At 42.4% G+C, this 17,216-nt stretch overlaps 1 protein-coding gene across 5 annotated transcripts in view; it reads right to left on the bottom strand.

Moving 5' to 3' along the window:
- Nucleotides 1-17,216, bottom strand: part of SLC8A1 (solute carrier family 8 member A1) — a 332,786-nt gene that overhangs the window by 277,885 nt on the left and 37,685 nt on the right. For 3 of the 5 annotated variants that reach the window (XM_036497680.2, XM_036497681.2, XM_058668027.1), the window contains exon 2: nt 10,037-10,162. The exons of the other annotated variants lie outside the window; for them this stretch is intronic. In XM_036497680.2, the coding sequence (XP_036353573.2) occupies nt 10,037-10,041 (5 nt within the window). In that variant the 5' untranslated portion in view covers nt 10,042-10,162. The remainder of the gene's footprint in view (nt 1-10,036; nt 10,163-17,216) is intronic. 5 annotated transcript variants of the gene reach the window in all.

Raw genomic sequence — 17,216 nt, 5'->3', positions numbered from 1 at the left:
TCCCCTCCGTTTCTTCCTGGTCTCGCCCCCCTTGGCCCTGGCCACACCTCCCTGCTCCCTGCAGTGTGGTACGAGGAGCACTCAGCCCCTAGCCGGCTCGCGAGTGTGGCCTTGGGGAAGACCCCCGAGATTACCGGGAAAGCAGTGCCGGTGGTGGGTGGGGACGCCTGGATCCCCCGCAGCGCGACATGCCGGACAGACTCAGATCAGGGCGCCCCGAATCCTCGGAGTGAAGCGCTGTGCAGGGCGCAGCATCTTCTCGGGCAGTCCGCACTGACAGGCTGGCGTCCTCACCCCACGGACACACCAGCCCGAGCAATTTCACTCCCAGGAGAGTCGACCCCAGAAAATGGGCAGGCGCGCCACACACACACACACACACACACACACACACACACACACACACACAAATTCCGAAGCCGGTCTCTGGTCAGATCACAGGCAAGTGTAGCCTTATGAGCAGCAGAGAGGGAAATAGTTGGCGCTATCTCCCCACATCTCTCTGCCAGCCCATCTCCAGCTCCTACCTGGCTTGGGTGGGTGGGTGGGGGGAGTGAATGGGCTCTTCCCTCCCTTGTTCCTCCACGCTAGGAAGAAATAAGGCGCACTCCCTTCCTTTTAAATAGCTGCCGACCAGGAAGAGGTCGCTCCCATCTTCTGCGGGAAGCACAAAGCAGGCGGCGGCGGGCCGATTGCCGTGCAGCGCCGGCGCGAGCAGCAGCAGCAGCGGCAGCAGCAGCGGCGGTGGCGGCGGCGGCGGCGGGCAGCGGTGCGCGCGGGCGGGGAGGCAGGCGCGGAGGCCGGGGAGGCTGGGAGGGCCGGGGCCCGGGCGGCGCGCGCGCTCCCTCGCTCCCTCCTCCCGCGCACACCCGCCCGCCCGCCCGCCCGCCGCCCGCAGCCTCGCCCGCGCGCTCGGCCCCGCCGCTGCCACCGCCCTCCGACTCCCCGCGCTCCGGGAGACCACGGCGTGGACGGCGGCGTGTTTGTGCAGCCGCCCCCCCTCCCCACCCCCGGCGGGTGGGAAGGCCTTCTTAGTGCCTTGCCACGGAGGGCGAGGATTGTTGGGGTTTTCTCACCCGCACGGTTTGAAGCCCTCCAGCGCTGCGCTCTGGCCACGCGCTAAGCGCTCTCCCGGGGGGTGGGGACCCCGCAGCCCGCCGGGGACAACGCGCACACCCAGGCGCGGCAACTTTACTGTGGAGCCGGCTTTGGCTCGTCCCCAGGCAGGACCCAGATCCCACCTTGCCTGCCCGTGTCTCACCCCTGAATTGGTTACCCTGCAAAGTCCTTCCTCCGCTTTCTGCGCACTTCTGTGAGAATGAAAGCTTTGTTCTAGCCAACGAGGCCGGGGCTACCTTAGGGATTTTATTCTTTATCGTTATCCTACATGTTCTCCTACGTGTCAGACATGCACGGGTACCCGTTCGCTTCTTGGCGCTGACACCAGCAAACATGGATATGGGAAGGGAGAGGTGGGTCCCCAAGCCAAGGACTGGGAAGGAATCTCCCGCCCGGTTGGGTAACTTCTACGAAGCGTGGAAGCCCACCTGGGATTAAAGAGCACGAGGCGGTTCAGTGTGAAAGCCTTGCAGCGGCTAAACTAGAGAGAGGAGTAAAAGCCGAACGTTAAGGTTGAGCTGGGAAAGACCTAATGCAGCAATCGACGAACCATTCATTGCCCTTTCCAAGAGTGCAAGTAATGCCATTGCCAATACATCACTTTCCCATAATTAATAAAAAGGAGCATTGCAGCAGGCCCTTGCTCTCTTGACAGCTCATTCATCCTTACAAATCCTTAATGACTTGGCAAGGTGGAAGGCTGGACCCACCGTGGAGTTCACAGCTCCCAAGCCTGGCTACTCCTCAGGCAAATCTGGGAATGCAGACTGGGGCTGCAGGCTGGCATGTTTAAACCAACAGTAGACAGTGGCCCCTGCTCTGGCTTCCCGCTGGGTAGGGCACCAGGAACTTCCCCCTGAAGGGTAAAAGGCCTGAACAGCAGGGGGACTGGCAGGCAGGAAGCTGAGCTCCATCATGGCTCGCTCCCATGGTACTCACAGTGCAGCCCTCAGCCAGGCCTTAGGAAGAGAGACTGGGCTCCAAGGATTCCCGCAGCTTGCTTCAGCACCAAGGAGATGAAAGACTGGGAGAGGTGGCCCTCACCCCAACAGCGCCCAACCTTGCCGGACACACCGGGGCTCAGGTGAAGCAGCTTTTAAACATCCCCATAGTTAAGCCACACCCTAAACTGATTAATTCGGAACCTGTGGTGGGGGTGGGGACCCCGGGTCGGGAATTTGCTGTTAGTTTGCCCAGGTTAGAGGCTGAAAGAAGCCCACACCTGCAACCCATATATTCCTTAAGCAAGAATGTAGATACCAATCACCTGCGGATTGCAGTTTCTTGGGCCTGGAATCAGGATTGCAGGCGAGTTTACAAGTGAAATTGATGCTGTCTAGATGAGAACCACACAGTTTCATTAGCAAGGGGCTATTGCTTGCATCTGTTTGTCATGGAGGCTTGGTTTGGAAGGGGGAAATTCTTCTTCTAAATTTGCAGAAATTTTCTTCCTTAAGAACATTTTGCTTCCTTGCCTGTGAGTTAAAATGTCTTGGAAGCTATGCTCCACACCAACTTTTTGTTACACCGCACTGACTGGTGGGTGTGAACAGAATGGCTCGTGGGGAGACGCAGAAGGGCACCCTCTCTGTTCAAGAATGTCCCCAGCCAAAAATCACTCTGAGTCCTGGCTTCCAGAGAGGATGACAGATACTTGGCTCCTGTTCCATGAAAGAGGCCTGGAGGAAAAGGGGGCTGGTGCCTTCCAAGTGACACCGAGATGAGACTGTAATTGAAAACTCCACTCACAGGGAACAAGACACACCTAAACAAATGGGAGGCAAGACAGAACTAATGGAAATGTGAGTGGACTGCATCTCGGCAGAATAGATTTTGTGAAAAGGGTGGAGGCTGCTATTGCTGTTTTATGAACCACTTTGTGCAAGCTCAGATTTTCTCAAAAGTGCTAACATGTCTGTGACAGTCTTGCTCTTCAAATGTCTGTGTCGCAGCAACACCCAAAGTCCATCTTGTCAGCTGCTGAGAAAGAAGGCATTAAGGGGACATCTTGGCTCTCTGTCTCTTCTGAGTTTGACTGTTATTTAGGTTAATTTGGAACCTCAGAAAAAAAAAAAAAAACCACATCGACATTAAATGGTCTTCTGAGTGCCTGGTGACCGGGCACTCTTTCTTGATTTTCTTCAATTTGAGCTCCTGCTTTCCCTTGCCTTTCATCTCATTAATGGCATCTTTATAATGGTTCCAGTGCCCCAAGGCAAATCAAACCTTTCGCTTCCTACTAAATGCCATACACGACTGCATTTTTATGGCAGGAATTATCAAAGGCTACATCCCCAGCAGAAGGCTGTGGATGGGGTTGGAGGACTACAGCTCCAAGTGAAGAAATAGTCAATCTATTGAAAGCTGCAGCTTTGTTTTTCATCTTCTTCGAAAAGCCAAGAGACAAAGAGGGATGGAGAAATAGACTAAAAGAAATCTCCCATCTGCTGGTTCCTTCCTCAGAGGCCTGCAGCAGCTGAGCTAGGCCAGGCAGAAGCCAGGAGCCAGTCATTCAATTCAGGTGCAGCAGGAGGCAGGGTGGGGTGCAAATACTTGAGCCACCACCTGCTGCTTTCCAAGGTACCTGTTAACAGGGAGCTGGATAGGAAGTAGAGAAGCGGGGACACAACCCAGGCTCTCTGGCATGGGATGTGAGCATTCCAAATGGCAACAGGACTACTGTGTTAAACGCCCACCCCCAGGTCGTGGCATTGAAAAGAACAGATAGAACATGTATGAAAGGTGGTGATTTACATTCTAATAACACGATTTCTTTGCATCCCTTGCTTCTAGTCTTCTTTGGTTAAGGAATCAAAGGAATATGATAGAACCATTAGGGGCACTCTACAAAGACATCTCTAAGGTTTGCTGCAGTTTCTTCTTTGCATCTTGATTTATACAGGTCAGAGATCAGCACACTTGTTTCCATCATGTGTTAATACAGGCCTAGTCATCCTCCATCTGTTTTCCTGTTCCACACAACTACCTGCTTTTTCCCAGTATCAGCCTCATGCTGATTTCTACACAGGGCAAGAGTGTTAAACACACACCCTCAGTCTGGGCAGCAGCATTTAGCATTAGATATTCTCCCATCCTGGGAACCTCAGATACAGCACTGCCTGCTTACCTATACATTTTCTCTGCTGCAGACTGGACCCAGGGTCCTGGGATGCAGGGATGGTGATGGGAATTTGTTTGCTTCTAAGTGGTCTACTTCCTTCTCTAGGGTCCTGTTGCTGCAGTTAAACTTTTACTTCCCTGTTTTGGTTTGACTGTTGTACCCCACACAGCAGGAAGCACTGCATCTGGAGGCGCATCACCAGGGTGGAAGAAAATTCCCTCATCAGAAGATTCATACTTATAACCCTCTTCCCTTGTGGCAGTGGGGTTACCTACTTCCTCTGAGTTGAAAATAAATAAGTCACAGTCTAGGGACATCAGAGACCTGTAATTCTCCCTTTTAGCAACCTATATTCAAGCTTTGGGCTTGTGCAAAATCCAGACACTTTCCTTTTCCATGTGTGCCCTTTGTTACATTAAAGTAAATAACATAATTCATATTGCACAATTTCACCAAGGGTATCCCAAAGGCAAAACCATGTGCTAGATTAGTGGGTTAGAAATAAGAAAAAAAAAAACAGAGCAGATTAGTTAAAATCCAAGACTTGGGAGTTGGAATATCTGGGCTGGACTCTCAGCTGAGGCTGTGTGACTTTGGAGGAGGTGTCTAAACCTATTGAATCTTAGTAACTTTCTGGAAACCTTGGGTCATAAAATCTTCAGAATTAAGGTAGGGATGAAATGTTTAGGATGTGCTTAGCACACTTCCCAGAGTCATCACTCAGTAAATTATGCTGTTATTATTAAAATTCAGAAAATGTATATCCACACAAACAAAAAAAAATCCCATATGATGAAGTTCTCCCCACTCAGGCTATTGGTATTAACTATGTTGCAATGACTAATCCAGGAAAATAGACATATACACATTGGGAGGTACTTTCTGTCTTTGCAGCAAAAGCAGCTGCTGGTACATGCTAGGAGTCTATAAAAGTTTAGGTAGCAATGCATGCTTAATGCGAGGGCATTGAGTTTCTGCTTGTTCACAGTTTTTCTTTTATGTTTGGGTATCGACCTGATCTTCTATTATATTCTAGAAATAAAATCTCAGAAGAGTCTTTTCAAATAAATCCTGCAGCTAAAATTTGGTTGCCACATTCATTTTATTAACAGGGTACTTCATCTATTGGACATAAACTTCCTCACCGAGTTGGCACAAACTTTCCTCAGTGCTGATTCAAGGACTCTCCATCAGTTGGGGCTCTAGAAGGACCCCTGGGGTCCTCTGTAACACACGTATCCTTCCCAGTCCAGTTTTGAAGCACTCTCCCTGAGAGGTTGTACTTCAGCCTTTTCAATAAATCCCTTTTCTGAGGTTCCATTGATGATGTATGGCTGCCTCCCTGCATCTTCAATTGCTGGTCACTGATTAGAATCTTCTGGGTGTTTTAGTAACAACTGTAACATCTAGGCAACAGCCCTTGAAGATAGTCCTAACAGATACCAATGGGGGAAACAGACTGGATTTACGGATGTCCTCATCTCTGATTATAAAGACACTGATTGTGCCAACAGTAGCACTGTCTGAAAAGAATGGAACCACCTGCTCTTGTCTTTAAAATACTTTGTAGTCATGAGCAAGTTCAGAAACTGCATCATTCTCTTTTCCCTTGATTTTAAAGCATCACATGTAGCAGTCAACCATCAATGGGTTGGTTTTAACATTTCTAAGGGTGTGCATCAAAGTAAAAGGTTTTTGTGCAAACATTACAATGCTTTGCCCTTTGCAATTTAACTTTTCTAGAAGAAAGACCAACTTGTTAGAGGAGCTTTGGTAATTCTTATTTTAGAAACTGGAATATAAAGTAACAGTGGTTTGCCCAATGCTGGTGTATGTATGCATGTATGTATGTATGTAGTACCTGGATTGTTTTTTTTAAATGATGTTGAAGTTTACTCTAGGGCATCCAATTCCTATTGATTAGAAGTCAGGTTTGCACACTGGTTTTTGCTTGCTAGTTAATTTTGTTTGTTTAGTTTTGTTTTTAAGTTCTCTTAGGAGTTCTAAGGGTCTAGCAGAACTGAAAACCACAAACCTATGGTAAAATAGCTAATACTGGTAAAGAAATATGCTAAAGTCTTTTTTCATCCAGAGAAATATGGTTTCTATTCTGCTGCTCCATTGAATGTTAGAATTTCATAAAATACAAAAACAAGTACCTTTCTTGGAAATTTAAGAGAATTCTTCATTGTCTTAGAGCCCTTTTGAGTTTCTCAAAGGCAGAATCAGTTAATGCAACTCATCTTTCGAAGATACATGAACTAGTTTGAAGATATGGTCAAGAAAAATATTCCCTTGATGACAGAAACTCTGTCTTGTACAACACCCATTTCCAGCATTTAAAGCAATGTCTGGTGTATGGTCAATCAACTAATAAAACACATTTTGTCCCCTGTAAGGGAACTGGTTGATGTGAGAAGAAAATGAATTCAGCTTACAGGGTAAAGTAAACTTTTTGGCACCTATCCAGTGCTAATTGCAACTTAATAGCATTCATCTCCTTGTAGCGGCAGTGCAGGACCTGGTTAGCAACTGACATAGTCACTATATCCACACCACGGTCCTGCCTGGCCACCTGCTCTGCGATGACAGACAGATTGTCTGTGACACTGCAGAAAGCTGAACCACAGAGAGATGGCAATCTGACCCAGCCCCGGGTCTGAGCTGGTCAACCAACCTTTGGTCAGTCATCTCAGGAATCACCTAGAAGTTTCTCATTGGGCCCCATTTGTGGACATGCCAGAGAATCTTTTATTTCCTGCCTACAGAGACTCATTAGATATGCATTTTATGACTATTGTACTTGTGTTTTTATTTATCATTTTGCAGTAATCAAGGAAACTGAGTTGATTACATTTAGTCACCACGCAACTCTCATTAAGGAAAAAAAAACCGTGAAGAACACATAAAAACAAAGTACGACAGTCAAATTAATTCAATTCTTCATTCATGCCTTCATGTGTTATTTCAACAGATATTTATGAGGCCCTCCTTTGAACTAGGCATTGTATGGATACCAGAAATTCAACAGCAAAAACGTTAATAAAAGTCCCTATTCTCCTGGGACTCCTCTGTCATGAAAAAGCATGCAACAAACAAACTATACACCACATGATACGACATCATTTGGAAATATAATTGTGAAAACAATAAAGCGTGGAAAATGGAACAGTGTATTAGGAGCAAATGCATGCTCATTTAAGTTGGCCTGGTTTGAACACTTGACTGAACTTAAGATTTTTCTGTTGACAGTGCTGTCTCTTTAAGAACTAATGCATATGAAATGATGGAACACTCTGTTTTGATTGATAATGTGTTTCTTCTCTGCCCAACTCAAAGCTGTCACACTTCATCAAGTTAGCAGCAGAAACATGGTCACATGACTATGCACCTTGCATTCAGGAGCATATTCTCATCAGATGCCGAGAACTGTGTCACGAAGACAGGCGATTCCCAGGTGATAAGCAGAAAGGTACCATGTCCCTTCTAAACCAGAGTTGTTAGGAATTTGAATTCCCCTTTGGCTTTATTTAAAAGAATAGCACCTGGATTGCCAACTTCATGTGACTGAGCTCAAATGGATAAACCTCTTGCTCTAAAACAAACAAACAAAAATCTTTGTTAAGGCTGGTGGGAATCCAGTATGTACAACTTCATGACAATCCCAAGATTTTTTTCTCTGCATTGCCTTATTTCTGCAGTTTCTGAAATTACACCTGCACAGCATGTTTATATGCCCACATATACTGACAGCACACTCATTCATGGTCTTACACAAACTTACACACTCATTCACATACATGAATTAGTCATGGACAAATAGGTATTATTCAAAAAGTACCTGTTGTGAATTTGCAGATATGAAGGTAAATAATAGTGAACTTCTTACTTTACAACATTCTTTATTTGAATTCCATTCTGTTCTATCAATCTTCTTTTGGGCAGGGTCTTCTATATCCTTACTTTCAACTCTACCTAAAGGTTTATCTGTTAAAACTAGTTATAATCCATATACTACTATTTTTTGAAATGGATGATGTCAGACTTGCAGTCAAAAATATGCATGAATTATGCATACTATGGATCTTTAAAGAAGTCCTTTATTTTTTTCCCTCTTGTCTCTTCTCAAACAGCCTCTGAAAATAGAAGTTGCTCAAAGAAGGGCCGAGGTTTGTTAAAAAAAACTACTCAACATCGCCAAAATACCTATAATAGATAAATATAATCAATCAATAAATATCAAATACATGATGTAAATTAATGGAACAAACCCAATTATTATGGGAAACTTATTTATGCAATCTTGCAAATTTACTGGCTTAATTTTTAAACCAGGCAGCAAATGCTGAGTTACTAGTGCATTCTGAACCATGAACTAAGTTCTGCAAAGGTTAAAAAGTATGAATCGGGAACTTTCTATAAACGTCTAGAATTTTATAGGTAGAATAGACTCTAAAAGATTTTGAAGACAACAATGGTATAGCCATATATATGGTTTATGAAACGATATCAGGAGTGTGTGATCTAAGAGGTGTTAAAGAGGGCATGGCCAGAAATAAAGAAACTAGTGACAAGATGATTGAAATGGCCTGAAGAAGGTCTCTGAAGAACAACTGTTCACAACTGGAGAAAGAGAAGAATACAGCTATTTTTCTCATTGGTTGAATTCTTGGCGGAATCCATTACTTCCCAGTCCAAGAGGTTTTTTTAACTGAGTTTTCATTTTAAGGGAATAATTGTGGATGGTTTCCACTGAAACACATATGATTTCTATAAGGTTGTAGGTATTCTAGGGGGAAGGATTCCTTTTGAAAACTCACTGGCATACCAAGGTAGGATGGGAAGCTGGCAATTTTCTCTAGCTGGCATGCAGAGTATTTCATCACTGAGGTGATAAATGGCCACAATAAAGCACAGATGGAGCCTTAGTTGGTTCTATTATCATGTTTAAATTATCTACGGACAATGCATCCCCTTATTTTTCACAGCTTTGACTTTGCTGCTTCCTCTGCCACTCCCCTTTGCTGTGCCACTGCCTTTGAAATAGGTTATAGTAATCTGAGAATATCTGGCCCTCTTTCTTATAATATATAGGAAATTTTGTTTCAGAGTAATGCATTATGGCATACTTGTTATCAAACGGAGGCAGTGGTTGGTGCTTATTCATCAACATTCCTATGTTGGAAACTTCACCCTCAAAGCAATAGAACTGGTTGGTGGGACCTGAGGAGAGGTGTTTAGAACATCAGCATGTGCCCTCATGAACAAATTCATGCTGCTAAGAACTTAGGGGAGTAGGTTTGTCCTTTGTCCTTCATCTTGCTTGGTAAGGGCACAACAAGAAGGCCCTCTGTAGTCGCTGGTACCTTGCTCTTGGATGGCCCAGCTTCCAGCAGTGTGACACAATAAATACCTGTTCTTTATAAGTTATCTCATATAGGTAGTTTGTTAAGGTATCCCAGAACAGACTAAGACAAGTGAGATATTAGGTTTGAAATAACATATAAGTTACTAAGTCAATTATCTGTGACTCTGCCCTGGCTAGGGCAGGCAATAAGGAGAAATGTGAACAAGTAGAATTCACTTACCAGAATGGAGGCTTTTCAATAAAAATTTGCTGGATGGTACACCTTTGGGAGGCTGCCTTAGGGCAAGTGCATCAGTGGGGTTCTACTGGAGACTGTCACTAGCGAATGGTTTACAGCTTCCTTTGGCTTTTATATCCAATAATACAGCCAGCTTCCTGTCACATACCCAAAGAGTCAAAAGCATTTGTAGATTCCCGCTTTTCCATACCTCATTACTAGGAAACGTGTGACCACTCTGACTCTTGCTTCTCTTGCAACTTGGGGATGCTTATAACTTTTTTGCTTCTTTCAGTATTACTGAGAAAATTAGGCACTGCAATAAGTAGAAAGGTTTCTGTAATGACAGGAAATATGGTTCTGTAGTTTCTTGCGCTTGGCAGAACCTAGGTCCATGCTGTGCATATAATAATATCTAATAATTCATGTTGGCTGGTTGAATGTGTTCTCTTTTTTTTCTCCTCCCAGCACCACAGATGCTAGAAATCGTGCCTGAGACTCTATATTTCCAATAGATGCTGCTAATTCCCTCATTCTTATGTGTCATGTATCTGCAAAGCTGTATGTGATTACTTGACATCATTAACACATTATAAATGGCAAGACATGAAATATAAATGTGCCTAGATATTGAGATTAATCAGGTGTCTTGTAGGAACAGGTGATCTAAAAACAAAATGTGCAAAGAAAGGAAGAGAAGTCTTTCAAGGTGGATTAATTTGAGAGTGAAATCCCACCTGGTGCACACTAGGGGGTAATTAATTAAAGCCTCTGTAGAAAGGACTAGAACGATTCCCCAAGGCTGGCTGGAGGCTAAACTGGTCAGAGAACAGTGCTTTTCAAGTCCGTTGGGAAAATAGCTGACCTCCCAGGAGGGTGTTTCAAGCATCAGTTTCCACCTGTCCAAAGACTCCGTTATTAACCCCGAGCTGCTTATATTGACAACACTGTCTATATACAGAGAGCTAAGAGTATATTAGGAGCAATGATGCAAACACAATCCTTTTCTAAAGGAACTAAGAGTGAAAGGATTCGCCCCTCGGGTAAGGTACTATCCCCAAAGACAGATCAGCATTGATTGTGGTGCTCCTGATGGAGGAGGGTGGAAGAGACAAAAATGATGCCGCAGGAAGGGGTGCTAACTTACAGGCGGGAGGATAGGAAAGTTAAACTTGCTTCCTTCACTGCTCTAAGTTCAAAACATCAGCGGCTGGATTGTCTGCTTTTATGATTCTAGTACAAAAATAAAGATTTGCTGCCTTTGTGTTCCCTTTAGACAATTCTTTCCTTAATTAAAGGTCATATAGTATGTCTTTCAATTTGACATTCACATAAATAACTTCATATGGTCTGTCTTGCTACTCCCTTCTGAACACTGTCTGTTTTAATTAAATCCCAATTGAGTTCCTCTTTCCAAAAGAAAATAATGTTGGTTTTCTGTGACAGTTTTAAATTTGTTAGTGTTTTCACCATCCTTACTCAATATATGAATGACATTGAATCTTACAGCCACTAACTTTGTAATGTTCAAGACATGGTTTTTGACAACAAATTTGAAATAAGAAGTGTTTTCATGTTTCATTGGAGACTGTGAATAAATAAATTTACTACCTATTAAAGATAGGTGTAATTTTAGGGAAATCACTTTGGTTTCCAAGATCTCAGGTTGGTTATACATAAAATTGGATTATGAACTCAATTTTGGTCTCTATCTTCCATTCAATATCAAAATATCATGATAGCAAACTTCAATGTTTCCTTTATCATTTCTGTGTTTATTTAACATGCGATCTACATGGTACATCATGAGTAACCTGCTATTGCATCATTAACAGCCCTCTTCAATGACCGGGGAGCCTTTCATCGCACACAATGTAAGTCATCCACTTTCTCCGTACACAAACTAATATAGATAGCATTTGCTTATTTGAAAATAAATTGTTTTCATTTCTATATATTCTATTTACTAGTAGTATCTTCTATGGAAATAAACTCATTTTTGCCAACTTTGAACAATTCTAACTAACCTAACCTAAAATCAATTATATTATGAAACTTTTGGTTATCTTTCAGTTTATTAAGTATATCTTGAACAAAATGTCACTACCATAATTTCTCATTTTTATTTCTGTTTAATTAAAAGTAGTTTTTCCTTCCTGTTTTATATTTCCAGCATGTATGAATCTCAAATATATTATAACTTAATTTAATTGAGAAAGTACTTCTTTTAATAAATTTTAAGCATATACAACGTAGAGTGTTGTGGGACAAACCCACACAACCATATTCAACTTGACCAATTTTTCACTGAGAGTCAATTTTGTTGCATGTAAGTCCACATTGCCCCTCTGCCTTTCACATTTGGTGGCTTTGAAATCAGTCCTGGGCATCATATTATCATTAGTACTTCTCAATAAATACTGTTGTACAACTACAGCAATATTCTCACACTTACAAATGTTAGTAAGAATTCCTTCACCTCATCTGAGGGCCCTGATTGTCCATTAACAGTGTTTGTTATTGTGTTGAGGGAGTACTGATTCAAATAACATTAACACATCATATATTTGACTGACACTGTGGAAAACTGCAGTAAGCTCGTGTCTGGGACACCAGTACTCCTTATGGATGCTGGTTCAAGTCCCAGCTGCCCTGTTTCTGATCCTGCTACTTACTAATGGCCTGGGAAAAACAGTAAAGATAGCCCAAGTGTCCCTGCCACCTATCTGGAAGACAGGCAGAAAGCTCTTGGTTTGTTGTCTTTGAGGTGGCCCAGCAACAGCTCTCGCTGTTGCAGCCATTTCGGGCATGGACTATAATAAAGAAAATTTGTCTGTCTCTCCCTCTATCTCTATAACTCTGACTTTCAAATGAATAAATAAATCTATTAAAATTATGCATGCATTTTTATACATACAAAACAAGATTATAACATTTGTGGGATTTTTAAAAATTATTAATTTATTCAAAATACATTTTTTATTGGAAAGTCAGATTTATAGAGAGGAGGAGACATGGGAGAGACAGCTCTACAATTTGCAGGCTTGCTCCCCACATGGCCGCAAAGTCCAGTGCTGAGCTGATCTGAAGCAAAGAGCCAGGAGCCAGGAGCTTTCTCTAGGTCTCCCATGAGGGTAAAGGGTCCCAAGTCCTTGGACCGTCCTGGGCTGCTTTCCCAGGCCATAAGAAGGGAGCTGAATGGGAAGTGAAACAGCTGGGACGTGAACTGGCATCCATATGGATCCTGGCATGTGGAAGGCAAGGACTTTAGCCACTAGGCTACAGCTCCATGGCCACCATTGTGGAGCTTGCCAATTCCATTCCTATGCATCTTCTCAAGGGTTTGTTTGTGGCTTTCCTCATCAATTTAGAAGCTTATGGCCATGACAATACCACAGATAGTGTTCCATTTCTTCCATTTTATCATATCAAGAGGTAAATAATGTCTAGTTGCCTGCTTTTTATGTTGCTAGATAGAAAGCATTAGCACTTTGATTCATTACAGTAAAGGCAGATATAATAATGTCATTAAAATAGATAAAAATTTCAAATGTTTTCATAGGCATTGGCAATGATCATCCAGACTATTTATTTCATTTTCTATATGAAGGTGTTAATATGCTATAATGATCACTGCATTATAATTTGTTGAAACTCTTAAAAGAAAAAAACTATTCATTGCACACATGCACTTTGAACTGTGTTTTAATATTTTCACTAAATCCTACTTATCCACACTTTCACTTTTTTCTCTGTTGGAAAACAAGCCTCATTTCTAAAAATCTTTCTCTCTTTGGAAAAAAAATCTTTGAAAATCTACATCCTTTAAATAAAGCTCCATACTTTCTAGAGGCTTAACATTTTTCCATTGTGTTTAACCCAAAACAGTTTTCCTGTGGAGCAATTTGACAAAATTTATAACTTTTTAAAAAGATTTGTTTTATTTTTATTGGAAAGGCAGATATACAGAGAGAAAAAGAGAGACAAATCTTCAGTCTGCTGATTCACTCCCCAAGTGGCCACAACGCCCCGAGCTAAGCCAATGTGAAACCAGAAGCCAGGAACCAAAAACCCCCTTTCACTCTCCCATGTGGGTGCAGGTTCCCAGATGGATGGGAAGTGGAGCGGCCAGGATAAAAACTGGAGCCCATATGTGATCCTGGCGTACGCAAGGTGGGTTTAGAGGATTTAGCCACTAGGCTATAGTGCCAGGCCCAACATTTATAATATGTTATATGTATATACACTTAGAATAGTTCTCTTACATGTAACATAATCAAAGAAAGTTTCAGTATCGGGGCTCGGTGCTATAGCCTCGTAGCTAGAGTCTTCGCTTTGCATGCACGGGGGATCCCGTGAGGTCTCTGGTTCTTACCCCAACTATTCCACTTTTGATCCAGTTCCCTTCTTGTGGCCTGGGAAAGTAGTTGAGGAGAGCCCAAAACCTAGAGAGCCTACACCTGTGTGGGAGACCTGGAAGAAGCTCCCAGCTCGTGGCTTTAGATCAACTCAGCACTGGCCGTTGGAGCCATTGGGGAATGAACCAGTGGGTGGAAGATCATTCTTTCTTATCTCTCCTTCTCTCTGTAAATCTGATTTTCTGATGAAAAATAAATAAATAAAATCTTAAAAAAAGAGAGAAAGTATCAGTATAAATGTACCAAAGAGAAAGTGCATTGCTTAAAACAGCAAAAATATAGTATGAAGAATTTAAGAATTTGCTGTCCAGCACACCACGGTGACCATAAGTAGCCACTAAAAATGAAATTATGAACCTTTACTGTATGGCATTTTTATTGACATGAATACAGATTGCTGTGTTAAATGCAGGTTACCAAATATCATATAGAGGTGTATCCTGCATTTGTTAAAAGAAAGATTTTACTTGTACAAATACATGTTAAACAACATTTAGCAATGCATGTCCTTAATTTTCTCTGGTTTCCTATGTTGGCCAATTTGGGGTTGGTGGTAGGAGCCCATGAGTAATTTTTGCATTTATATGTGAATGTTTCTCATTTAACAATAGAAGAAATTTAGAATTTCATTTATATGTAAGATTGAAGAAGTGTTTTCAATCCATACTCAAAGCATTACCTTCATCGAAAAAAAAAAGCCAGTAAAATCGATATTACATTTTGAAGTAAAGGAAGGCTGTATTCACTGTCATTTAAGTCTAACAAGTACCATGGTTTCTTCTCCCCTTAACTCTCATTGTGGAGATCACAATTCAGTAAGTGGTTTTACCATTACTACGGATCCCACAACCCAAGTTCTTGGATGTCTATGTGCAGACTTGGTGCTTGTCACCTGTGATATTACTGATTAGGCACACAGTGGCAACGGGGCATGCTACACTGCAGGCTAAACTTTTCAAACAGAACTCTCTGCCACCGATAATTTCTCTGGTCTATAGAGACCTTATGTATGTTATGCTTTTAATTTTTTGTTTAGAGTTTTTATGTATTTTTATCGGAAAGGCAGGTGTACAAAGAGAAGGAGATACCGAGAGAATGATCTGCCATCTTTTGGTTCATTTTCCTAGTGACTGCAATGGCCAGAGCTGAGCTGATCTGAAACCAGGAGCCAGGAGCTTCTTCTGGGTCACCGATGCGGGTGTAGGGTCCCAAGGCTATAGGGGCTGTCCTCGAATGCTTTCCCAGGGAGTCTGGTGGGAAGTGGAGCCTCCGGGACATTAACCAGTGCCCATATGGGATCCCGGCATGTGGAAGGTGAGGACTTTAGCCACTAGGCTACAATGTTGGGCCCTATGGTTTTAATCTTCAGAAATACCCTTTGATGTAAGAACTGATATCCTGATTTTATAGATTGAAAGGAAGCTTCTTAGCTAGCTCCCAAAGGGAACTCAGACTCAGGATTTCTTACTCCAATGTCCATTCTTGGCCTGCTTGACAAGTGAGTGCATTCCCTCATTGGTCTCACTCACTACTTTTCCATCTTGCAAGTCCTGCCTGACAAAGCCAACCATATAGAGAATATCTTACTTAATTCTCTGTCACCACTTTTCTGTTGGAATAGATTACCTTATCTGTCACTGTCTAAACTAAACTCTCGTGGCAATAGCACAGTTTCAGTCCCTATGAAACGTGGACACACCAGTCCACCCTGCCCCATGCACTGAGACAGTAATGAACTGTAAGCTAACCACGCTGAATTACTCTTGCTGCCTGCAAATAATGTATCTCCATCAGTCATGTAGAGGAAGCTCACCCTTCATTAAAATAAGAAGTCACTGACCTCAGGCATCTGTCTGGAAATACCCTGGTCATACACTGTTGACAGGAAATCTGAAATGATTACTGCAGATGCTGTGAGTTGAAACCATTTTTAAAAATTGCAAGTAGGAAAAATTTCATATAACTGTGGCAGGTTAGGGCAAGGTTCACTTTTTCATCCAAGTGTTCTAAGATACAACTTCAGCACATGCATTTCTGTATCATACTGGCAAACCTTTAAAAATAAGAAATTTAAGTGATATACATCCAGCTGTAATGTATCATCTCACAGATGAAAGAGGAAATGCATCTAGTATCTCAGGATAGATAGCTTTTTCTTGTGAACATAGCTGAGCCTTTTGTTAACCAGGGTAACCCTATACTTGGGACATGGAAGCAGAGGATGAAATGTGATGTGGAAGGCCAGGAGCTGTCGAAGGTGGCCTTCTGACTTCCATGTGATGTGGAAATATCCGTTTTACATGACAGCCACCAGCAAACTCCACTCGCATCTTACGCAATGTAGAAAATGACCTAAAATTTAAAACGTGGGTTCAATGTTAACCACTTCAGCAATTCAAATTGCTATTTCAACTTCTGTCAGATTCATAAAACAATGCTCCTTTTATTAAACGGAAATCCTACTACTTCCTCCTCTCCTGGATTGGAGAGCTTATATAGAGACTACTTATAAGAAAGCACTTGGCAAAATATAAAAGCACCATACAAATAGGTTGAATTTTAAAAATTGCTTACACAACCCATGTTATTATCAACCCAAGGTCATTTACACTATTTCATACATTCACAGTCCTCCAAAAATGAGTTTTAAACATCTCTGCAGATTATGTCTGCTTTAGGTACTCCCAAGATGGCAATAGACCAACCAAAATTCCCTTCCTTCATGGAGTTTATGTACTCAACCAATGGAGACTCAAATGACAGACTCCGATGTTTCTGAGGGATAATAGTACATCCAAATCAACCTATTAGGAGTCAAAAGCAATGATCAAATAGAACTTATAGACCATCTACTGTTGTGGAATTTATAGTTCATTAGGTAGTCTGAGCCTTGCCAAATTGAAAGTGAATTATACTACAGTGAAGTATAGCCAAACTAATACACAGAGGAAGTACTTAACACATATTGGGAGT

This window comes from Ochotona princeps, chromosome 8 (assembly GCF_030435755.1).
Source record: "Ochotona princeps isolate mOchPri1 chromosome 8, mOchPri1.hap1, whole genome shotgun sequence".
In the NCBI taxonomy this organism is placed as follows: Eukaryota; Metazoa; Chordata; class Mammalia; order Lagomorpha; family Ochotonidae; genus Ochotona; species Ochotona princeps.
Note: the sequence above shows the minus strand (reverse complement) of the source record. Positions and strands in the feature narration are given on the sequence as shown.